Genomic DNA, 26,228 nt, shown 5'->3' on the forward strand with positions numbered 1-26,228 from the left:
AAAGTCCAGTGAGTCCATTCCATGTGTAGACACCCTTTCAATATAACCATCTACATAAAACAAACAGATCTCATTCATATACATCTTATCAGGCTATAAAGATGACATGACAATGAAAACATAGGTCTTTGGATTTATTTTGCAATCAATCTTATGTATAAGATTCAATTATCTTTCCAATAATATGCAAAGAGCACTGAGAATTCTAATTTTCATACAAAAGCTGAGCAATAAATTTATTTAAGTCTAAACCTGGAAAACCAAAAGCAGCATTGCACTGGGAAACAGAAATATATTCTGATACAAAATTTTCAAAATTCGTAGCCGTGTTTCTTGAACAAAACACACTGTAGTGCTCATTGCTTTTATGCTCCAGTATCGTTACAGACTAAAAAAAAAAAAAAAAAGCCGATATTGTTTGCATACCATTTTTCCTGGGCAGAGAAGCAGGCAAGGTGCGTATACACAGACACAGAACTCCACAGCTGTGTGTGTATTTGTGGAGTACAAGACGGAACAGCATTCTTGAGCGAAAACCTGGTCTCACTAAGCCTCGGACTGGAAGGGACTAGTAGATCCCAGGCTAATTTTAACCCTTATATGTAGGCCTTTAATCTAGCAGAGGGAAGGAGGAGGCAGCAGGGAGTGGAACGTGCCTTCCCAACTCCATCCTTCCATAGATATGCCTACAAGCCAAGAACAGATCAACAGCCTGTAGCGTCAGTGGGAAACAGAACAACTTAGTAGAGCCAGGATTTCATTCCCTACTCAGAACAGGCATGGCCGCTGTAACAGAACCAAGATTTGACAGCACAAAAACATTCAGTTCTTTGGTGTAAAAAGCCCTCCTCTTTGACATTATACTCTGCCTTTGAGTCTTTTCCTTTCACTTCCTCTTCTTTCACCATCTTTGTTGCAGCTGCTATTTCATTACATAGTACTGCACAAAGAAAACCCAAATCCTGAGTAAGGAGACTGGAGATCAAAACTTCAGCTATTGTTATGGCTGCTTTTCCTACTGGGCAGAAGAATACCAGGAATTCCAGTCTCTCGCGACTGTGGAAATAGTAGTGTGCTCTTCAGAAGGTAAAAGGCTGTGCGCTTATCAGCAAAGCATGTTTGTGAGCAAAGTTGAAAGCAGCTTCCAGAATCAGTGATCAGCTTTAGAGAAGGGGAGCTCCAGACAGTTTGCACAGGTCAAATGCAAGAGCAACCGGTATCTGAACAAAGCACTGTGCCTTGCAGACCTACCTGGTGGAAGTCTAGGTCATGCTTGCACTGCAAAGTAGGGTAGAAATCCCTGAGCTAAAGCCAGAGAAGCCGTACTAAACTGGAAGGAAGCAACTGCTGTTTTGTCAGAGGGGTACAGCACTCAGGCTAATCAGCTCTGCCAAGTTCAACACTGGCCTGATGCAGCAAAACTGCTGCTAGACTCAGGCTGGTGCAGCTGTGCAGCACAGCACTTTGCCAGCATCCCAGCTCATTTGATGCTAACTCCCATCAGTCTAGAGTGGTATTGCATTGAGCAGGATATATAGGCTCCCAAATCAACAATTCAAAAGCATGACAGAAAAAGGACAGAAGCTAACTCAAAAAGCAATGATTTAAGCCTCTCAGCCTATTGCATTTCAAAGCTGTTTATACTACACAGTCTATTCCCTTTGTACCAGTACTTGACCTGGACTAGGCAAACAGTGTAAGTTGAAAGAGTAAACATTATTTGGAGGGGCTTCTAAGCATTTTAACTACGTTGTATTCAAGAATGCCCTTCCTAGCTGCAGAGTTAAATGCTAATGTGCTCTCTAACAGCAAAGAACAACATGTAATAGTAGTTATTTCAAGATATTGCAACCAGCTTTCACTATGTAATGTGAAGGGTATTTATGTTTTTTGTTGTTGTTTTAAACTTCTTCCCTCCTCCAATTATTTTTAAGTTTACATTCATAAGAAAGAGATGTATTCCACAAATATTAAGATCTAGGTTTCAAATATTAACAACTGAACATTTTAAAGATTTAACAGGTTCTTATTTGCTAGTTGTGCAGAATTTCTAAATTATTTCTTGCATATTGGGAAGATATTCACAAGTTCACAGATACTGTCCACAAATACTGTTAAAGTGAATGGGACAACAAGATTTAAATTAGCACTTTTGTCTCTATTTTTTTAACAAATTCTGTATGCCACATGAACAATCAAACTTAATCAATGGAATTCATTAATCAGGCTTTTCCCTCACAACAGAATTCACTGTTTTTCCCTTTCAGCTGAATTTTGTCTTGACAATAACCCTATATGCTTAGAGGATAAGCTCTATCAATTAAAAAATCCTCCCAAGATATGTTCTTATCAGGAAAGATCAGATTGATATTAAAACACGTACATGACAGTATGACAGTCAAAGGCTTTAGGGACAGCAAAAGTCTTTGGCCACTGTCTGATAGGTCCAAAATCAGCAGTGCCAGCCAGCTGAAATAATCGAAGTCCCAGTTTTGAAGGGAAAATACCACCATTTATGTGTTATTTATTAGTTACTATATTAAAGTCAGGCAATTGGTTTTATAGAAGGCATCATTTGTGTCTGAAACAGCAGATGCTGTCTTTAACTGTTCAAACTGAGATTCTTGAAAGGGGGCAAAAAAGCAAACAAAACCAAAAGCAAATTCAATCCATTGCTTCCAGTTATTGCTTGATAATGCTATGAGTACTATATACAATGCCTTCTGCCCTAACACGTTCAAGTATTGGTCCATAAATATTCTTCGTCAAGGGTATAACCATGCCCTTGGCACTTATTTCACCTGAAATAAAGATAGAAAAAAAAAAACAGTATTAAGTGCAAATACCAATTTGCAGTTATAGTGTAATATGCAGTTTTAGTGACTCAGGTTTTATATTTGCTTTCACATAGCGTCAGTACTATATCACAAAAATAAGGAAAAAAGTTTGACATACATAATCTCATATATAGTTTGAATCTGATTCATAGATCTGTGAAATTCCATGGTTTGATGAAGAGCATGAGAACTTAAAAAGTTATTTTTAAACAAAATAGCAAGTACAGAAAAATCAAAATACAGTTTTTGCTCATTTCAATTAGCTAGGAGAGGAATGAAGATTCAAAGGTTAAGACCAAGAGAAGGGAAACCACACTATTGTCCTTAAACTTGGTGATGACCAGGCAGAGTGTGCTTCTTTATATATACACAACTTGATCAGGTAGTATGCCCCAAGCATAACCAATCTGGAAAGTAGCAGTGGAAACGGCTAGCTTATTCAGCACTGGTATATTTTAGCTTGCTTCACTGTGAGTTTGACCTCCTGAGAGAAACAGAAGTGTAACTTACCATGCCAAAGGTCCTCTGTATACCACTGAAACACTTAAGTCTAACTGAATAGAAATCTCTATAGATTAAGAAGTAAATTAAGAAGAGTGACTGAAATATTCATACCCAAACATGGAGATTAAACACTTCTGTAAAGGAGACAGGAAAAGTTTGATAAATTTGAAAAAAAATTCCAAACACTTTAGGAACACTAGACATCCACTTTCTCACTTTCTACAGGCAGGTAGATACAGAAGGGATTAAATACTGTTACTGAGGTAAAGATATGACTATATTAACTGAAGGCTGAACAGTCACTTACCATCTAGAACCATCTTAGCAGCAATAGCAGTGGGGTATCCTACTGTTTTAGCCATCGCAGAGTATCCATTGTTATCACCATAGACAACCAGATTGATGAATTTGTCTTCCAGATGACCAGAAGGATGCCTGAGACCTATTTCATTTCTCATAACAATCATATCTCTCTCTCCAGTGCCTAAAAGAAAAGGACATATTCATTACTTGTATTCTAATCATACCAAGAAGAGGTTTCTGATGAGCAAGGCACTATGCATATACATCACATACATCAGGGAACTGACTTACAGTGGAGATAAAGGCTATAAAGATGTATAAAATATGAAGGTGAAACAAAAATTGTAACAGGGAAATTAAAGGATAAATAAGGGGAATGGAGAACATAATCATAAGGCTTTAAGAAACATAATGTGCACACACTAACAAAATTAAGGTTGGTAGGATATACTGGTTTATTCCAGTCAAAATTATGAAATGGAGCAGAATTTCTCACATACCAAATGGCAGCCTCATCTCCATGTGCTTTGCAAGTGACCCCACAATGGAATCTGCTGCTGGAACTGGTTCATCTCCCAGTAATCCTAACCTGGCAGAAGAAATGAGACAGACTGGTACCAATGTGTATCAACAGCTTAGTCTTCAGCTCTGTATTTTCCCTAGGTTGCTCAGCGTAATAGTTTAACAGTTTTAACATGGACCAAACTAAGTAAGACTGCAAACTTTTTTTTTACTTTAAAAAACAGTGACACATCATACCATTCCACCACCTCCAGCTGACTTTTGTCCTTTCCCAGTTTGCTAAATACTGCTTCTTTAAGAGTACTGTACTCAGCAGAAGGCTTGACTCCAACCAGTTTGCACATGAGCTCTTTCTGTATTAAAAGAAAAAAAAAAGTTTGAAGAGCTGGTTATAGCTGAAGGCTTGATATCTCTTCCCACTCCTTTTCAGTCAAGGTTTCCAGAACCCACTGCTCCACTAAGCTCAGTTAATTTCCAGGATTTCTGAGAAGACAGCCTACATGTATGGGGAAAATGAGCTTGACTGGGATATTTAATCACAGCAAAGGAGAATGGGGGTGATCTTTTCCTAAAGCACTTTGTTCCCACCCCTCAGCTGCTTCCTCCTACTTTTTAGTTGTATTCCTTTTTCTCTAAGAGAAAAAGGGACATAGAAATCTGCATAAACAGGGAACACTGGGAGGAAGTTAGGGTGAAAGAGAAGCCACTTGGAGACAGCCAGTGAGTCAAGAACCTAAGATTATCTATCAGTCTAGAAGTGGAGGAAGCCCATTTCAATAGGAAGGAAACAGACAGATGAGATGAACAAGGCTGTGGCAATCCTGAGAGTATTACCAAAATGCTTTCTGAAGATTTTTGTGCATATCTGAAGGGCATTGTATGCTAAGAAAATGCTAATTATTGCTTGCTTCGTTCACATCAAGACAAGTAATAAAAGGAGGTATTAACAAGAAATGAAGCAAACAAGAACTGCAGAGCCAGTTCAGAAGCTCAGGTCCTCAGGCTAGGTGACTTACAGGAAAACTAAAAATAAAAGGCAAAGGAAATAAAAGTAAAGTACCATGATGTAACAACATTGCTGAAACAAGCTTTTCAGTGAAACTAATGAGTTCAGAGTTATTTCCACAGATTATGTTACACTATATCCTTGTTTAGTGTGGCTAGAATGACAGGAAATTCTAATCATCTTTGCAAAGAAAACTTGAAGATACCAAACCTAAAACTGAAAGTGGACAAAAAGCTCAAAAAAAAAAAAAGAGTTGTCATTCCTAACCTATTCTATGATGTGGGTGACCTGTTTTGCAGTTACTGAAACAGACGCATTGCTGAAATGTCAGCCCAAACATCAACCCAAAAGCTCCCTGGAGTTTGGGAAGATAAGCAGCCCTCTCAGTTAGTCAGAGACAAGCAAGACTGGGCCTCTTCGCCTTGCGTAGTCTCTGGTTTTGAGAATACTCAAGATATTCTTTACTTGAAATAATGGCATCATCAGAAAAATACTATGTTCCCTTCAGACCATCACACAGCATAAACCTGGTATCTTTTTCCAGATAAATGCTGGTAAAGGCACAAAGAAGGAAATAGAAGACCGATTTCAATTTTGTGCATTTGCCTGAGTAGTAAACAAAGTCAGTCTCTCAAGGGCTTGCAAAATGCAAGAAGAATTTCTCACAAGAAAGAGGAAAACAGAGACCTGACAAGTAATAAGTTCTTTGTAAATGCAGCTCTCTACCTCATACTGTAAAATGAAGTTTCCTGCTCTGCCTATAGAGACAACAGCGATGTTGATTGTCAAATGCTGCAGCAGCACGTTATAGGAGTCATAGCTTGGCTGCCTCAAGTTATCACTCTTTTCTAATAACTATGCTCTCTGGTGAAATTAAATTATTTGTGAAGCCCACACATATCATAAACAAAGCTCTAGGAGTATTTAGCTTTGACAAAACAAAGGCAAAGGAAATCCAAAATTAAAATTTTTCATGGAGAGCATGAGCTTCCCCAACAATGGAAAGTGATTAAAACCCCTATTTACTCCTTCTAAATGTCTTTTTAAAAGAAAAAGAAAAGAAAGTGACTAATGTCAGGATTGCGAAAGAGTTAAAAGTCAGTTTTATTCTCTAACTGCACTTAGAAGATCACTGTGACTGTCTCCATCATTCTTTCACAAAGCATCACTCACAGGTAACCCAAAACATAAGGGAAGAACACACTTTGGACTACTTCCCTAGCTGACACATCTGACATTTCATAAAAATGACACAATTTGCCTGAACCTGTTAGTGTGCCCAGATGAACACTTGCAAAGTCAGTGGAAACTATCTCTGAAAAAGCAACCTAAGAGACAACAAAGATTTTGTGGAACTAATGGGATTAAGATGAAGTGAGACATCTGTAAGCAAGACAGCAGAGCAGGATAACAGAAGACAAGAAAATGTTTGCACGGAGTTTTAATAGAAAAAAAGATTTTCGTGCACTCATTGAGGCATGATTTCTTACTTCTTGATGCTCTAACAAATACTTTTACAGTGAAGGTCATGGGCCAATACCAATATGGATGCTGCAAACTCACAGCACCAAGGTCTAGATTCTGACTAGCAGAAAATTTAAGACAATTCATAAAAATGTTGGAAGGGACCTCTGAAGTTCATCTACCCCACGCCCTGCTTGAAGCAGGACTGTTGCCAGCACTCAGTCAAGACAGACATAGCTTCATCTAGCTGAGTCCTGAAAGCCTCCACTGATTCCACAGTTGCTCTGGGTAATCTGTTCCTGACTACACTACCTCCCTAGTGAAGAAGTTTTTCCTAATGTCCAATTCAGCTTCTTTAGGCAAGAAAAGCAGAGAAGCCCAGGATGCAGTACAATTCCATCACTTAGCACACCCAAGCCTAGCAATATGAAAAAATACTAAAATAGAGAAAAGCAGATGATCAAAATAAATCTTATACTCACCCAGGTTAGAGGTGGTGTGGTTGAGCTTAACAAAGGATAAGGATCTGGGTTAATTAATCCTAGTTTTACAAAGCCTCCCATAGTTTTAGAATATCCCTGAAATAAAAGCATAACATGGTTAAAAATCATAATTACTTGAAACTGAGGTAGATCTTTCTCCTTGGTTTGAGTGTGGTGGTGGACACAACCATGGTAGTGTTAACTGTTATTCTCATGGGAAGACAGCCACAATAACATGATGCCAACAGGGTTATTGCCTCAGATTGGTACCTTCTCCAGCCCCTCCACCACCCCATACTTTTTTTCCAATACCATGTTTAATGATTTATTATTATTCTGCCATCAATACTTCCACTGCAAGCATCACTGGTTGACAAGATCAAAGGGCCAAGCTGACCAGCGCTAGTCCAGGCTAAAGCACGTCATTACAGACAGGGTTGTATCAGCCAGCTGGCCCATAAACAAACTACTGAAGCCTGAGGGCCCAAGTCTGGACTCAGCTCACCCCAGTTTTACATCAGCATAACTGTACTGACGTCAGAAAAACTAATTGCAAGATCAGAATTCCTAGAATCACATGTGTTGGTATCTTTTTCTTCGGGAATAGCAGAGACACAACCATGATAGAAGTGAAACACTATTTAAGAAGCACTGACAGGGACAATAGGCTGCACGATAAAAGTCTCAGCTGGTTTCTGTTCATTTTTGTTTGTTTCTCATTAGCAGCAACAAGGGCACTCCCACAAGGCTGCTGTATACCTGAAAACACTCACATGCAAGTGACTAGAAACACAGTAAAGAATAGGATGGTGGAAATAAAGGACACTTGGAGAGGGCCAATTATACCCAGAAGCCACCTCCACCAGCACTGGGTTATTAGCTCAGATGGATATGCAGTCACATCCTTCTGTGACACCTCTTTTTAAATTGACTCCATTAGCTGTATGAACTCAGTCTATAAAAGGCACTCGGGAGAGATGGGAGCACCCACACTGAATGGACTGCTCTCTGCTCAGCAACAGAGCCATGTGTGCAGAGGGTCGACGTTGACTTCTGCCCTGCTCGGCACCACATTCAGCCTGCACGTACCACACAGGTAGCGGCATGGCGAGCTCATCCGCACAACCTTGCCGACATCAGGCCAACCCCAAGTGGCGGACCTGCTTTTTGGGTTAAGAAAACAGCGGTATCCACAGAAACATCTCTCTTGCAGCACAGCTGGTAACACCTTTTCATGCCACTCTGCCATTTTTTTTTCCTCCTGCTAACACTTATACAAAAGAAGAAAATTTTACCAGGCACCAAATAGAAGAGTAGATACTGTCATATTAAGACTTCATGACGAGATAGATCCCTTCCACATATTTTTTAGAGCTTCTGAACAAGAGATTGTATCTAGACTGACAAAAAGAGAGCTATTGCAATTTGTAACCCTTATTCCCCCACATCTGCCTTCCATCTTCTTTTGTTAAGCAAGCCTCCCTTCCTCCCCCCACCAGAAAAGGAAAAATCCTGTTGCATTGCAACAGAGCAATTAAGGGGGAAAAGACAAATACATCTTTCCTCATGTCATGTACAAAACAACAATAACTTAACAACAATACAATAACAACTTAACAACAATAACTTAAACCTTAACATAAACATTTAACAGACATATCAAGACATCCATAAAAGCTGTTTCAAGTTTTCAATATGTTTTTAGAAGACTTATTCCCTGTTAGTGTATACTGACCAGCAAAATAACAATAAAAAAGAAGTCCAAAAGGGAAAACAGAAACGAAAATACAATTTTGATTTTGTTTTATGCGGCTAACAAATGGAAGGCAAAAAGCCTATCTGCTATAAGGAAAACACATTCACCTTAACATTTTACTTGACTGACCAAAATTTTAAAGCTGCTGAAATTCAAGATTTCCAGTTACTTAATGAAAAGCTCTTTCAGTTTCATGGAAAAACACAATTTTCTGTTAGATTTTTACATTATGCTTTCTGTAAGAACATAAGTAATGAATTATAAATTCAATTTTGTATCAACTTTAAGAGACTGGATCAATTCTTAAAAATACCTACTATCAAAACTTATTGCCTCACACAAACCTGTCAAATTTTTGTCTTCTATTGATCTGTCACCAAACACAGAGCCAGAGGGGAAAAAAGACTCTGCAAGCTAACTGATCAGCTTACCTAAACTGCCAAAATTATTCTTTCTGCTTTGCAATAACAGCTGTTAAATACACAAAGTAAAGCTACATCACAATTCTCTCTCAACTGAGACAGTGGAGAGAGCTCCTAAATAGCAAATACAAAGCCATAAAAGGCTGAATTTTAAATGCACGTTTTTAGAGCAATGACAATACTCATTTCTTGAGGAAAATAAAAATAAACTTACTTTGTATCTTAAGGTGCCTCTTAACAAAGTGTGAGCTGTCTGAATACCATATGGCTCAGCATATTTTGTACTGTCTCTATTAGGAAAACCTTCCAGATTTAATCCTGGGAAAAAATCCATTGAAGTAACAGAATCAAGTAACGCTCCTCCAGCTGGAATTTTGACAATCTGAATTTTGTGAAAGAACACAAATATTATTTCAATGCGCTGTAATTTAATTTACTTCTACAATAGCAAATACAAAGTGTGCTTCTGGGGCAAGCAAAGGACTAACCTAAATAAAGCAGTTGTACAAGCATTTAAGCATATCGTGTGATGAAGGAGCATGAACCATGTCAACCATTTACTAACCAAAGGGCTAAAACAAACCACTTCCTTCTCATACACCGTATTTATTCCTGCTGCACTCATATGAAGGCTGCAGGCTCCCATTTCACTTATATTAGTGTAATTTTGGAGTGACTCTCCAAACTACACCAGTTTGAGGGGATATTCCGCCCATAGGCTCCTTGCTTTTATGAGCAATTTTTTTCTTCTTTTTTGGAGGAGGAGACAAATGTAAAGAGAATTTTCCCTTTTTGTAAGATTAAAATAAATCAATTGATATCACACCAGTACAAAATTGCTGCCCATCTATATCTTTACTTGCAGTTACAAAGCATGGAAAGAATACTGTTGACAGGAAACAAAAATAAGGTTGACTAGTTCTATTATCACTACTGACTAAAGCCTTGAACCCTGCTTCCTTCAAGCAGCTGATGCATAGTTCTGCCATGCAGCATCAACATAAACTCATTTTGTGGCTTCTGAGCAAAGGGACAAGGTTTCCTTCTAGAAGGCAGACTAAAGCAACCATGCAGCAATGCTGTACGATCTTACTGTGCTTGTCAGGCAAGACACAAGTGTGGAAGAATCCTGCACAACAATCAAAGACAAGTAAGGATTTAGGCGCGGGGAGAAAAAGCTCCACCATTTATTGACAAGCTCACATAGTGTTCTCATAATGAGTCATTCACATGTATGATCTAATTCTTCCCAGCAATGGGTGATCCAGGTCAGAATTAAATAAGAAACATTCCCATATTCTCCTAAGAGACCTTTTCATCTGAAACTTATAGTGATGTGTTTTTTTTTTAAATAAAGATCTAATTCACAGTCCCTGAACCTCTCCTCCTTTCTCAGTGAAGCAAGAACACTACAGCACCAGAATGTCATGATAAAGCATCTTTCAAAAGATTTCTCAGTTTTGCAAATCAAAAGGTTTAGATAATCAACCAAACTTTAGGGTGGTTAAACAAGGCAGTCTCCTTGACATTTGAAGAGCCCCTCCTCAGTAACTACTCTGAGCAAGTGGGAGTGATCAAACAGATAGGACTGGAAAGCAGAAATTTGATAATGGCTTGCAATAGCTTTACACAAATCACAGTTTAAATCTTTCCATAAAATGGATGTAATGACATTTGCTGGGTTAAATCTATTCTAAAGACTCCTGCAAGAACAGCAAAGCAGAACTTATATAAACCACCTTTCAAAGCCTACTTAGTGACATCTATTAACTTATTATTGGTATTAGAGATTGTACCAAAGTAAAAGGAAATTAGGAATTCTGCTAAACACTGTGCAAGTACAGAATGATGCAATTTGGTTTACAAATCTGACTAGACAGAAAAGCAAGCAGAAGGATGCACTCTCACCCTTGTTTACCTGACACAAAGACAGAGTGATTAAGTGGCAAAAGCAATATATGACAGGGATGGAAACCCAACCCAGAACACAAATCTCAGTCCAATGCCTTAGTGTATAGGCACATGCTCCCTACTTGACATCACATTCCATATAGGAAGAATTAACCCGGCAGCAGTCAGGCACCATAACACTCCAAACATGGGAATAAGTGATGTATGCAACTCACTTAGGCAATTGATTGTCACTGGCTTAAAAGTAAACACATTACCTTATACCTCCTTAGCCCAGCACCACCTTCTTTGCCTGTCTTTAAATAGAAATGTTAGGAGTACTTCACCTCTCCATTTTTTAAATATGTGGCAGACTGGACTGTATTCAGCAACACTCCTTGTGGGCTCCAGCTGAACTTGTATCTCAGAGGATTGTCAGAGTGCTCCGGAGCTGGCAGACCACCACAGAAAGAAGTGTAGGATACAATCTGCAAGTGTTCAAAAGCCAAGTCAGATTTGTCCACAGAAAAGAAACAAGGAACAGAAGGCAGCCACAGGATGGAAGCAGTACAGAGTCACCCTGCAGGGCTCCCCTTAGTTTTTAAATTTTTTGTTGATATTATTCCCCTAAGGGCCAAATCAGACAGAAGATCTGCAGGTGGACAGGGGAACCCAAAAGAACTTCACTGAGCAATGGTGTCAATCTGACAGATTTCAGGGACTGTACATAAAGGAGAAGAAACCAAAACTTACATTGGGGCAAAGTCATGTTATTTGATGGGCTCTTACCAACTGGATTAGTTGGCACACAATTCCAAACATCAGAAAACACAAGGTGTCCAGAATCCAAAACACCTCTGACATGTCCATGAACAGGTTGCTGTTAAAGGAACAACTTTACTACAAAAATCTTGGCAGAACTACTTACCAGCTGTCAGCCTTACCGTAGCACCAACTTCTTTTGCCTTGTCAATACATTCCATCGCCAACATATGGTCAAGACCAGGATCCAAACCCATTTCGCTGATAACTGTAATACCAGCATCTTCTACACTAAAAATAACAAAAATGAAGAACTGTCAGAATATTCAAAATTACAGGCCTTTTGTTCATTAAATCTGACCAGGAAAGACCCATTGAACCTTCCTCACCAGGGAAAATCTTGGGCTCCATCTGCAGCTTATGGAAAAAACAGAAGCAGATGTTGAAATTTGAGCAGTTCCAATTGTCCTAAGAGTCAGTGTAGCCTTGGTTTCTCCCAGTTTGCTGTAACATCTAGGGACTGATGGAGAAGATCTGCCAGCTACTCTGTATCCCAGATTCTCCTGGATGGTACCATAATGCATGAAGGTAGTTATACAGAGGACAGAACAGGGCTAGTCATAATAGCCCTAAACAGCCCTAGGAAGGGAGACACAGATCAAAAAGACTTCTTTCCCAAATGGCAAGCATTTGGGTTTTCTTCTTTTTAATAGTTCCCTAAGTTCCCAAAGCAGATCACTTATTATCACAAACTGAGGTGATTTATTTTAAAAATCGCTTTGTACTGTATTTTTATAAATGAAAATTGTAATTTTTTTTAGAAAATCCCTTGGCATCACAGCAAAAAGGAGAGGAGATGCCCCTGAAGCTCCCTCATTGTCTGCATTATTGGGTCTCTACCTGTCTAATTTTCTTTGTTTTATTATTTGCAGACACACAGCTCTGTCACTCAAAGTAATTCCAAAGATTTCAGTACTGTGACTCAGAGGAACGTCAATGACAATTCAGACAAATTTCCTCTTGTATTTATCAAAACACATTACCATTAATCATTAATAAAGCCATGGGAGAAGGATAAGCAATTTTCAAGCACATACAATAAGCAGGACAACAGAAATATTATTAGTTAGAATTGTCACCAATTGAGATTATTTGGTAGGCCTGTCCAAAAGAAGGTGGTATGAGGGAGGATGTCATCATGGATACAATAAGTCAAGAATAAGTTTTCATGAGGGGAATATGAAGGAAGACAGACAAGCTTGCTGTCATTGGTACAACAGGACAGCCCAGCTGCTCCTCCAAATAGTACAACAGGGCTGGGGGAAGAGGGAAAGGTACACTGACATGCAATAAGATGGAGAATGCAGAACAGTATGTTCCAGTGTTTAGAGCACTATTCTGACCAGACTGGAGCATGCACTCACTTCTCTGCTTTGCCACAGTCTCCATGCGCAATTTTCCCTGAAATTACTTAGTCTTCCTTTATAGGAAGGGAGAGAAAGTGCAGACAACAGTAACTCATGAGGTGTTGCAAGTTTAACAGACTGCAAGATATTTAGATAATGCACCTAAGAAGGAAGGAAAACCAGGGAGATGCTACTCTCATACCTACCTTTCCTGGAGTTCTTTCATAGCTGGTGTTAAGTAGCTGGCTGTTACCAAGTTCACTTTGTGGTTAATACATTTCTTAGTAACCAAAGGATGTGCTGAATAAGGCAGCAAGCTACAAGTGAAAGAGAATTACGCAACATCAAAATCCAACCAGTTACTTATGCTTTCACTGGAAAGATACTCACAAATGTTTTTTTGTATGCCTGTAAAAGAGGGCCGGTAAACACCATAGACTGCTATACCTGCCTTGCCCTGAGTAGTTTCACACCTGCACAAGTGAAATGCTACCCTGTCAGAAGAACATTGTTGTCTGCACTCAAAACAGAGTGCAAGGCAACAGGGGAGCCTTTCTTTAGATAGCATTTTCACCACATTTCTCCTTGTAAAAAACAAAACACTGACCTCTTCTCAAGGCCGCCTTCTAAACAGGCATGCTAGAGGTTTAGAAGATGCAAAATGAAAACCACCCTTGAAAAAGCTTGCATTACAATGATCTTGCTGAAGCACTTTGTGAAAGCATGCTCTACTTGGAAATGAAACAACACTCATGACATCTGTGGCAATAGGGACAAAATGGCAAGGAATATAAAGTCATTTCCTCCCATATTTCAGTACTTGGAAACAGATCTTTTTCATCAGGAAATTTAGGAGAAATGGCCAAATTGTCAGAATTTTGCCTCCTCTTGATGCATACAAATTCAATCATGAGCACACATATGCTGGTGAAGGCAACTGGCCCATCACACTAAGAAGGCTGTGCAGGTAACCTGTAAACACTTCCAAAGAGACACTGCAGTCAAAGTCCCTTTGAAAGTCTATCCCTGATGTCCCTGTAAATGACAAGGCAGTGGCCAGTTACAACTATTACAGAAACAAACACGGCTCCAGTTCTTGAGCATTATGAATCTGTGGATTAGGGCCACATAGGTGTGGGAACAAGAGAGAATTCAAGGAGAAAGATAAGGGGGCATAAGGGAAAAACAGCACGTGGCAGCCAAAGCACACCACCCTTTTGCAACATGAGTAATGAACTAGCTGGTGAAGGCCAGACAGTTTGTTCCAGCTGCACGGCGGAGGAGGGAGCGATATGGAGATATCACGTCCGCCCCGACCACAAATGGTTGCATCCCAAAAAATAATTGCTGCTCACAGACTGTTGACCTATAGTGCCCCCAGCCTCATTATCCCTGCTTACCATATTAAAAATCACGCCCTTTGCTGCATAATGATATGTAAATAAGGGGGGGCATACCCCCAACAACCGCGCAAATGGCAATCTGGCCAATGAAGTATGACTGCCGCACTTCCACATCCCACCTTCAGCAACTATAAAAGAGAGGACAGCTCACTAAAGTTTTTGGAAGGGAAGAAAATTGAACCGCTGACCTGCTCACTGGAGATTGCTAACGAGCGAGCCTCCTTCTCCCTCCCCCAAACAGGGACGCCTCTTTGGTAAGACTTGTGCCTCCGACAAACATCGGACGTTACCCAGGAAAATATATTATTATTGAAAGCGCTTAATTGTTAGTTTGAGCTCATAGAAAGAACATTTGGAGCAGCAAGTGCATTTATCAATGGCAATTCCGAACCCGTTTTATCTGTCGCTTTAATAAAATCTTATTCTTTTTACTTTGCAAAACTGTCTCAGGGAAAGTCCTCAAACAGGGGGGCTCTGGAAGGCAAACGTAAATTATAAAGATAAGGAAGGGCCTTCCGTCCCTCCCTTTCACACGACAATAGGCTCCACCTAAAACTCTTGCAAAGTGAGGGTGTTTACTTAAAGGTCCTCCTTTACACAGTTAACATGTTGATTTGTGTCAGTGAACTAGGTGAAAGCAGCAGCATGGCTCAGAGTTGAGCCCACCATGTTTTACTCAAAATTCTCACCTGATAACAAGGTCGTGTTTCTTCACCAAAGAGGACAGATTTTCCTCATGCTTAATGACATCCATATGGACTGAAGTAACATTGCTATATTTTTTGGTCAGTTGTTCAAGTTGTTCCTTCATGACAGATGCTGTTTTAAAAATAAAACACATCAGTCGTTACCTAAAAATGAAGTTAATTTCAAAGCATTCCCACTGATCTGTGTGAAGGCAGACCTCAACTGTCCTATTTTAAAACATCATATTATCCAAGTTACCATGTAACAAACTCCATTCATCAGCACTTACATTGCAGGCACTCCTCTGCAAATGGATAATTGTGCTTTACATCCACCTCCTTCTTTCCAAAGAGAAGCAGTGGCATGGACACTTTCTTTTTACTAACAGTTGAAGAGACATCAGGCATAAAGTATCTTACTTTCTCTAATGTAGGTTGAATTTATTACCAATTACCAGTGTCAAGCCACAGAAGCTATAACTCAAGAATAAGGGTCTACAAAGAATATTTACTTCCAGAGATAAAGAACAACTCACTGCAAAATTGTATAACAAGAACAGAATCATAACCAGTTAGTAACATTGTAGGTGTGTTTAAAACAAATAAAAATTTTAACTGCAACCATTAACAAAGTTTTACTCCTATAAGCAGGTTAGGTCAACACAAATTATGCAAAAATAGAAGTCATCACCCTCCTTTTCCACTGTAGGTAGAAGTAGGTCTAGGACACATCAAAAAGGAGAACTATTGAACCTATCTTTGTGCATTAGGACACTCCAGAACCCATTGGTTCGCTTACATCACATGCACGTCCTCTAGGCATGGTTTTCTACAGCACCACTGTCTGCATTTGCCAGGAATTCTGCAACCGAGCACCCATGTGGTGGGAGTACAGATTAACTAAACAGAAAGAAGTACACACTCACATGCAAGTGTTTCTATGGAAAGGGAAAGAAGTCTGCTTAATGAATATATCTCTTTTTCAGAAATGTGTCACAAGTGTCATTAACTAGTCACAAAAAACCATCTCTTTTACTGTAGCATAAGCAGGGCTGTGTTCTACCCCTAAAGCATGCTCCCAGTTCTTTAACTCTGTACCCTCATGATAACTGCAGCAAGGCAAATTCTAAATTGTAAAAACGTGCATACAGGAGGTTCAGTCTTTAATATCTCAGATGAACATCTGCCACTCTTTGGTAAGTGTCTAAACACACTGAAAAAAACATTACAAAGTTTTCAAAGAAAAATGACCAAGCCACTGATGCAGGGGGAGAACCAGGCTCTCTCTGAATCCTTGAAATGCACCCCATTTTGGATCTAAAAGCAGATCAATAAAGAAAGTATTTGAGGATGAAGAATGCAAGTAACAGTCACACAAGTGGGGCATTAAGATGTGTACTAACTATCAGGCTGGAGAAAAATCTTGGTCAAAGATCACAAGATGGTGGCAAGAGCTATAGTAGAAACTAATACTGATATAGGAGAAGGCAGCTCATCTGGACTAAAACAATCCCCCACACAAGGTCTGGTAAAAATAAAATAAAGAGCACCAGCAGAAAACTGTAAGAGCAGCTCTACTATTCCCAGGTCAAATGTACCACCAGCCCATTCAGGCAGATCAGTACTTTTGGGGGGACAGAGTGTTAGTGGAAAAACTGTTGTGGGCAGGGGGTCAAAAGGATCAGGCATAGCAAAAACTTTAAAAAGGACAGAAAGAGAATGAAAGTAGGAGTAACGAAAAATCAGGAACTCTATAAAATCCCACATACAGCACTACAGAGCTATGAAACCAAGGCAGCACCTTTTCTTTTTCTTGTTTATTTGGTGGAAAATCACAGGACAGACTTGATCTTCATGCTTTGATTTGGGAGGGCCATCACCCCTCGGGTCTATTGATGCTTACTTAAATGAGTCATCCAATGGTCTACTTGACAGAACAGGGATTTGCAGGATGAGGTCAACAGTGTGTAGGAGTAAACTAGAATGCTAGAAACTCACTTCGGGGTCCCAGCTGTATTAAATTACTGTAGGCATTCATGAAGTCATCAAGTTGCTGGAGAAACAGTGTACAACTATAAAGGTCAAAAAAAAAAAAAGGTAATTCCCTAGCCAAAAAAGTGTCTTTCTTTGCATGTTTATGTCCTCACTGGAAACAGAAGAATCAAGTAGCATTGCAACAGGTACAGTTTTTGTTCTTTCTTTGACTTTCACACAGAAATGCAGAAACAGTATGCCTTGTGCTTCCCAATTTAATGAAATAGCTTGTTGCACTGACTCTCAAGGGAACATCACAACAGAAAAATTACATGCCCAGTTTGTTTTAAAAATACCTGGTTTGGGATTTATAATATTTTCCTGAAAAACAAGCATTTTTGGTTAGAGCAACAACTTATCTTGAGGCCTGAAGTATTTCAAATCACTAAGCAGTACATGTTTTCTGCTGTTTTTAAAAATGGTCACGTGGTTAACTTGGCCAAGTAACTCTGAGCAGAGCTGAAATATTCAATCAGTTTTTGACAGTAGCAGCCTTCTCCGCAAATACACAAACTTTTTACTGAAAAGCAAGAAACAGACCGGAGGTCCAGGAGGAAAAAAGCCCACAGAGGAAAGATTGTTTTTCTTTTTCAGGCCATGTTAGGGTTAAGTAAGAGAGGAAAACCTTCACTAGTTCAGAAGTCTTGACCAACGTGTAGATTGAACACAGCTAAATAACAGACTCATTAAAGAAACAAACAAACAAACAAACGTGTGCCCAGAAAAGCTTACCCCATCCCTCATTCCATGTAGCCAGTACATTTATAGATAAATCTAGTTAAAAAAGTCTTTCAAAACACTGCTTCAGTACCTTTTAGCAGAATTCCTATTTCTATCCAAGAATAGCTTGACAGTTTAAATTTAAAAAAAGTCATTCACCATTTTTAACATAATAAAAATATAAAAGTTAAGTTTTAATTAAGCACAATATGACTAAAAGGTCCAGTTTCAATCTAACTAGCTTCAGTATATATACATGGCTTAGTCCTATCAATCTTGCATATGCTCACGTTACCACTAAAAGGGAGAAATCCAGTCCCTGCCTTCCTCCTGCCTCCACTTACTCCTTCTTATTCTCTTGCTTGTGTTACCATTAGCACTTACATTATGAAGAAAATGGAACTGGAAAAAATGATCCAGGCTAAAACCAACCAGGATTTGCTGTATCTGACTGAAAGTGAAATGGGTTCCTGTCCTGGCTCAGCATGCAGCCACAGAAACAGCAGTGCCAGGACAAGCAATGCAATGGGAACACAGCCAGGAGGAAGAAGTGGGCAAGGAAGGCAGCAGGTAGGGCACAGGCTTGCAGAGAAGTAAAAGCACCTGCCTCTAAGTTAGGGCCTTGTTTCTTTAGGCCTTTTCAAAGTCAAAGGGAAAAAAATATAGCCAAAGGGTGATTTTCTCTACCCTACCAACCAACTTGTGCTTAGGAAAAAAAGCTCAGCAAAATAGTCTACAAATTCAAAACAAAACTGAAGTTAAGTGAAGGTCTCCTCATTAAAGTTTTTAGTCAAGGGTTTCAATCACTTGAATCTGAAATGGTCTAGCCTAACTGTAGGGAAACAATGTGGCACTATGAGGTGTGTTTTATGCTTTCTTCATCCACTAAACTCCTGTCAAACATTAGACAAGTAACATCATCTTTGTGCCTTTTTCCTTCCCAGTTTTTTTTTTTTTTGCACTGTTGAAACTGCATGTTTTTAACTCACTCAGATAAGAGGCAGCTGCTATGTTTGCACAGTGCTTGTCAAAACAAATCTTACAGTTCATCTGATTTCCCTTAGTGCTACTGCATTGCAGGGGCTGGATGCAGCCACCCTGGTGATGAGGGGATGGGCACTGCACATATTGCTGTAATTCCTCCCTGTTCACCACATCAGGCATAGCTTCAGGGGTCTACTTCCTAGGAAATCTGTTCCCAGAAGTTATCAGTACCCTAGTTATCATCTCAAAGGGTAACAAAAGCAGCAAAGTGTGAAAGTAGCATGGAGGGAAAAAAATGAAACAAAACAACAAAAAACCTTCAAATCAACAGAAACACAAAGTTTCACAAGAAGACACTTCCCAGCAAAGTATCATTCAGGCAACACAGCTTGGTTTTTCATTCTGAAGTCACAGCATTAGGGTAAAGTCATCGTCATGGGTAAAGAAAAGTGTTTTGGAGATGTCCAGCATGAAATATGCTACAGATAAAACCAAAATGGAGTAAAAACAGGTAGTCATGTGGGTGGATGTTCCCAAGGTCAGGGTCTGAGGAAGCTTTACTAGCACAGAACTAATTAGGTCAACAGAGGAAACTCCACTCATACAGATAGCTATAAAAACAGTTTCATCTTGTTGTGTGAGGCTGAAAACAGAACTGAGCACCAACAAAAGAGACTGACTAGCTACAAAAAGCAGTCACAGGCCCAAAGCAGGTAAGTTAGATGAAAAAATGCTTCTTTCCAACTTCCCTATCAGCAAAACATGTGAACAGTAAACTTTTCACGTGGCTATGTCATTTTCAAATTGATTATGTAAGTTAATGTTCAGAGAAGTATGCAATCTTTTTCTGCAGTGCACAGTAACAAAGATTTTCTTTATCTGTTCTCAGAACCAGTTCCACTTAATACTTATGAGAAAGATTCTAGCACATTAGTACAGGTTAAAATAAGCCCATATAATACATGAAAGACATAATTTTTCAGGCAAAAGCAAGTGAAATCTTACATACCAACTGTGATGTCAGTGTTGGAATCTCTAGTGAGGTATTCTAGTACAGGGCCAGAAACATAGCCAGATCCAAGTAACAAAACTCTCTTCTTATTATCCATGGTCAGCGACTGAGCATATTCCCTAGGAGGTGTTACCAGCAAAATTAAAAAACATACAGAAAGAGGAAACAGCAAGTTGCTAATGCTGACAAGTAAGTCTGTTTTAGTAAGTCTACAAACCAAGAGCTCTATTCAGACTAAGAGTCAAGTTTTTGGCTATCTAATCCAAGATCGGTCAATCACTGTTCCATTCTTTTTTTGCCTAACTTCTAGTTTCCTTCTTCTAATATAACCAAGATCAATTCCATTAATGTATCCACTGCTTCTCCAATTGCTACTGGCTGTTCTACACATTATTTCTCAGCTGGCATAATATTTTCCCCAGTGGCCAAATGACTATAGCCTGATCATATGAGGACCACCAAGCTGTCTGTGCCATGCTGGGCTGTCAGAAAGGCGTTCCTGTCTGCACCATGCTTCCTTTACATCACAGGTAACTGCTAAGGTACATGTAACCATGCTGGTGAAAGCACATTTTGGGTAAGTTATACTAGGTTCATATTAGCCCATCATAGGAACATACAGAGATTAAAAAAAAAAAAAAAAAGACAATACCCAGTTAAGAAATCCTGTTTGCAAACAAGAACGCTCATTTGACAAACATCAGTGCGTTTCAACCAAGTTTCTATTACTTTCCTAAGCAGCTCTCCAATTGACTTTCAACATAAGTGTTCACACCAGACTTTGCATTTCTTTTTGTCAGCCAGAAGAACACTGTTCAGCAATTAGGTTTGTTCTCATAAATGCATAAATTATAATAGAAAAAGATTTTGTTTGTTTATAGATTAAGGGTTTTTTTTAACTTAAATTTGCATCAAGTTATAAAACTGGGATTGTAATACTGTTTAAACTATTTTCATGACTATGCAGATGAAAATTATTTTGCAAATACAAATATGTTTGTTAAAGCAGTTCTTTTTATTATTGAAGCAAAGGAAGCTATTTATTGTCTTACCATTCAACATAATTAATGGAGTTTGGGTTTTGATATTTTCCCCACCTCATATCCTGAGAACAAATTTCAATAAATACTTAGGACTTTTGAAGATACAAACCTACAGGAAATTTCAGAAACGTATAGGCAAGTTCCTTAATTTCCCCTTTACCCACTGAGAGTTTACATAGGCACATACTGCATTGTATAGAGAGAACTCTGGTCTGGACTGACAAGCTCATGTCTGTGCTGCTTTGAGCTAGCGTCTTTGGAAGGGGACTAATCATATCTCTGTCAAAAACTGTTTGGCTTTGATACTTTGGGGGCTCTGTATGGCAGCCATAAGTAAATTTTTGGTTGTGTTTTTTCAGTTAAAAAACATCCAAAATAACAAACAATGACATCACAGCCTACCAGAGACCTAAAGCATGGCATGAAGTATGTAGGGATATTTAGGAAAACAAGGTCTCAAACAACTGTGTTGAAATACTGCCCTGAGTGGACCTGAGTTTAATCAATACCAAATATATCTATACTATCTGTCTGAAGCACATTCTAGCCTATTAACTGTGTCTGAGTGTTTGTGAAACTTGAATTAATCTCCAAAATTACAGATGTTCCATTCTCCCTTCCTTCACTTTCATGTTTAATTAAAATTAAAACAAAAAAAAAAAGGTAGCTCCTTTCAGTTCTTTAAAATCTGAATAGGATTTACCAGTGTATCACCCCTCTATCTAAATTATTATTACAGGTTACTGGACATTTTGATCTTCATACAAGTTTCATAATTTTAGAGTTTATTTTTAAAAAATGCTAATTTTTTTACTTAATCCATTCACAGAAGGCCTCCTAAACACACCATATCCTTTCATGTAACAAACCCAAGGACCCCTCCAAGAGTCCTAATACCAAGTCTAATAGAAAATCTTCCTCCACAACTGCAACCCTCTTGAGCCAGGGAAGAGAAGGAACTTCTCTTCTCCCCTTACATATAGGAAGTGGCTGTGGTATGCACGTCCTCAGAGCAACAGTGTTGACAAAGAGAAAACTTCCTGCTTCTTACTTCTCACTACCCTTATTTTAAAGTTTTCCAGTGTCCAGAATTAGAGCATGCTTGGGTCAAATACAGCATGTCTGTTCTAAGACAGGCACAAACATGAGACGTCAGATGACCCATCAAGAGTGGGAACAGTATCTACATAGTCCTAGAAAGGAATATTTCAGACTATTGCCCACCCTCTCTATATAAGTTTAAATAATTTAGTTATGTCAGTCTCTGATGAACAACAGTGTTAATGGTATATGTCATTCCAGCTGTGGAAGAGGAACAGGTAGCCAGTGAAAGAGAAAAGATGCAGAAAATTTCAGTAAATCAAACTACTCCCAGTTTCTGATGGCACTCAGACAGACCAGCTCATATAACCTGGCTATGCTGTGTCTGAAATGTTCATGGATAGTCAAAGGGTATAAGCATTTAGTCTAAATAGAGCCCTCAGCTACTAAACCACACACAGTGTAATATTTTTTAGAGTAGTAACACAAGCCACATCATTCCTACAGGTTCCAAATAAGAGCCCACCTCTAACTAAATCATCACACCTTTAAGCTGCTTTTCCCTGCATTATTTCTAAACTTTGCTAAGTAAAGGGGGGGTAGTGTTAGCAGGTCTTGCTTTTTCTACAGCTAAGTGAGCAACACCAATAAACAACTAAACATCACATGCAACACACAGGTCTGCAGAAATATCAAAAATCTACCCACAGAAACTCCCTTGGGAAGGAAGTCTCCAGATTCTCAGGGCAATTCACACAAGATCATGCAAGCAGTTAAGAGGAGAGCCAAAAAAAACAGATCACAATGCTGTGCAGAGAATAAGAAAATTTGTTACTGAGACAGCCTCTTGAGGTGGTCTACCAAACAGCACTAGGCAAAAATATCTGTGAACTATAGTCTTTGAAAACCAAACAGCATGTTTCTTTCTATGGAAAAAGCACCTATAATTCATCATGATGAAGTTCATAACCAGAGACTTGCCTAAGAAGGTTCCCTAAGAAAATTTAAGAAATCTAGCATGCAAGAGTCAACACACTATGCTTTAGTATCCACTAATACACACAGTGCCTGTGGTCAGACTCATTTCAACTTTTACATGATATGTAGTAGCTGGCACTAACCAAGAACATGAAACCAGAGGCAGCCATTCATTGTAAAATTAACATTTTTCTACAATAACCATAGGTAAACTATAGGTGTTTGTTAATAACAGGGAGGGAGGGGAAAGGGAAGGTATATTCAGGTTATTTATATTTTTGTTAGCTTAACTCAGCTTAATGCTACTCTTTCACATTACTACTGGGAGATAAATACTGAGACAAGATAAGGATGAAGCAGTAGCTAAAGCTGTAGCTACAGCAGGAGTATAATGAAAAGTCAGAGTTTCTCACAGAGGCTCCTAATACATCCAGTCACAGAACAATGAAACACATCAGTAGAGTAAAACCTTCCCTGCACTTGAGCCATACTAGAAGAAACTGGATTCAAGATATATTAGAGAGCCTTCTGCTTTCCGCCATGCCTTTCAAAGGACTGTGTGCTATATGCATTTAGAAGGAGTAAGAAAGAGTAGAAGAATACTGGCACGTGGTTATTTTCTGCCTCTGGTAAAACAGCCTTGTTAACATAAGGAAAGTGTTAACATAAGACCTTCTCAACTTCAGTATTACTTACTAACCATACATGCTAATGAGTTAGACTGCATGGAGAAAGAAGGAAATCATCAAGCTAGGAGACATTCAGACACAGTGCAATACAGCAACATTCCACTAAACCACAAGCATAAATAAATGCAAAAGCGAAGATAGAATGCAGACAAGCTTATTTAAAACCCTGAACCAGACAAAATTTAAGAAGATATACATTACCTGGTCTCCCTCAATTTCTGGATATATTCATACTTAGCTGTCAGTGAGCCATTAGATGCAATCACTGCCTAGAAATACATGAAATAATTTTTTTTTGTACCTGTATTTTTTTTAAAGCAGAGGAAGACAAACAGACAACCAAATTGTAGAACTCACATCTCTAACAACAGATGAGTAATTCTGGCTTTCAAGAGGTTCTGAGCCTTCTGATAAAAGCTATGGAAATAAGTTATTTTAAATTAGGTCATTTTATTCCCCATACTTTTTTCGCAGCAAGTAAAATATCAAGAATTTAAGCAACATTTAAATGCATGCAACAATACCAATATCTTGTAGATCTGAAATTCTTACTGGCCCTTATCAGTATCATTTGAGTTTTATGAACATACAGGAACTCAAACAGCAGTCTAACTGAGGCTGCTGAGTGCCCCAAAAGCCCTCAGATTTAGACACCTACTGCATGGTCCAGGAACAATGAACTACCTGCCACAGCCTGGTTCCTTGTCTACAGAGAAGCCTACAGAAAGTGTTCTTGACACTGCCCTCAAACATCCAAGTCACTTATGTCTCACATTCATATGTTGCTTTTTTAAAGTATTGCCTCAATTCTTAGAAAGCTTTTTTTGTTGTGTTTTTTTTTTTTTTTTGATACAGAGTCAGTTATGTTCTACAGCAGATTCCTTTTAAATGTACACAGGAGACCAGAAAAGCAACAACCAACCAGACCAAACTCCAAGTCTTTTACCTTCTTGTTGGATACATAAGACCTTACCATCTCTTCAATGTATGGGAAAAGCATATCGCCAAAGTATTCTGTTGCTTCTATCGGAAGTTGCGCTGGCAGGTTGTCGATGGAACACATCAGAATCCCAGAGCCTTCAACACTGAAAGAAAGAACAGGGCTCTTCTAAACCACTTCTGCTTGGTACTTGAAAGGTAATCACCTTCCGTAAGTATTTTAAATGCATGATTTTCAATATAAAGTTTCAGTATATAAATTACAGAGGAAAGCAGTACAAATTAAAGGCTCTCCCACCTGTCATGAATAATATGCTGGTCAGCATCATACATACAAAATGGACTGTCAATTGTTGTACACTCCGTCATAAATTCTATAGATCCTCCAGTGTCTGCTGAAATGTCGCATATTGCCAAAAGTCTAAAGCAATCAAAAAAAGGGAATAGAGTATTATACAAACTACAAACATAGGTATAAGAGATCATGAGTTAACAAGAAATAGAGAGACATGTGAAGACCCATCAGATTTGTAGTTTCATTCACCTTAATCAATTTAAGAGTCAACACAACACAAACAACGACCTCCAGAAATGTAATGGAAATCTGTCCCTATTGTAGTCAGCCAGTCATTTACACCAACAGGACCCAAAGGTCATCCATAACTTCTCAAAGACAACACATCATTCACTTATCCATCATTTTTTCCTAAATCTCAAAGCCAGTGAAAGCAACAGTTTTGCCATGGTAACAAAAGCTACAACCCACAACTCCTGCAAATGGTCTCACTTACTAATGCTTAAATGGCTGAATAAAAGAAGACCAGAGAGCAAGCACCAGCTACCTGATCTTCTACACTAACTCACTATTAGCACATGACCTAGCTTTGTCTTTGACCACAACAACAGCTCCCTCTGAAACAGAGCATGGGCACAGTTGTGTGGACAGCTTATTTCAATGACCATTCCCAAAAGGGAGCATGGATGAGACTACAAGAAGTTTAGTTGCCTCCACAGACCTCCAACCATATCTCCAAAGACTCTGTACCCTTACCTCCCTGCTATACACCCTCACATCACACCTTATATCACGATACACACATACCCTCAATTTCATGCTAAAAGCACACCTTTCTTGAGGGCTGCAGCATGATCCTTGTACTTTTCAAGTGTTTAAAATGGAAGGACACACAACAATGTCTTTGGACTTAGGGTCACCAGTGAGGTTCAGAAATGAAGCAATCTAAAACATGCAGAAAGGACGTGGTTGTTCTGCTTTATGGAGAGTTGGCCCTAAGTAATGCAGATATCAGTCAGGATCATCACTGGCACTCGTATTTAACATTGT

At 38.9% G+C, this 26,228-nt stretch overlaps 1 protein-coding gene across 1 annotated transcript in view; it reads right to left on the minus strand.

The window, feature by feature from the left end:
- Positions 1 to 204: 204 nt before the first annotated feature.
- AASS (aminoadipate-semialdehyde synthase) overlaps positions 205 to 26,228 on the minus strand; it is a 33,340-nt gene continuing 7,316 nt past the window's right edge. The window contains exons 9-23 of the mRNA XM_026067048.1: positions 25,182 to 25,304; positions 24,918 to 25,029; positions 24,302 to 24,361; positions 24,146 to 24,213; positions 20,191 to 20,312; positions 15,447 to 15,576; positions 13,561 to 13,671; positions 12,131 to 12,239; positions 11,534 to 11,674; positions 9,511 to 9,678; positions 7,119 to 7,214; positions 4,404 to 4,519; positions 4,145 to 4,233; positions 3,649 to 3,825; positions 205 to 2,801 (exon numbers count right to left, since the gene is read on the minus strand). Of these exons, the coding sequence (XP_025922833.1) occupies positions 2,683 to 2,801; positions 3,649 to 3,825; positions 4,145 to 4,233; positions 4,404 to 4,519; positions 7,119 to 7,214; positions 9,511 to 9,678; positions 11,534 to 11,674; positions 12,131 to 12,239; positions 13,561 to 13,671; positions 15,447 to 15,576; positions 20,191 to 20,312; positions 24,146 to 24,213; positions 24,302 to 24,361; positions 24,918 to 25,029; positions 25,182 to 25,304 (1,741 nt within the window). The 3' untranslated portion in view covers positions 205 to 2,682. The remainder of the gene's footprint in view (positions 2,802 to 3,648; positions 3,826 to 4,144; positions 4,234 to 4,403; positions 4,520 to 7,118; positions 7,215 to 9,510; positions 9,679 to 11,533; positions 11,675 to 12,130; positions 12,240 to 13,560; positions 13,672 to 15,446; positions 15,577 to 20,190; positions 20,313 to 24,145; positions 24,214 to 24,301; positions 24,362 to 24,917; positions 25,030 to 25,181; positions 25,305 to 26,228) is intronic.

Source organism: Apteryx rowi, unplaced genomic scaffold (assembly GCF_003343035.1).
Source record: "Apteryx rowi isolate R43461 unplaced genomic scaffold, aptRow1 scaffold_252, whole genome shotgun sequence".
Taxonomy (NCBI): Eukaryota; Metazoa; Chordata; class Aves; order Apterygiformes; family Apterygidae; genus Apteryx; species Apteryx rowi.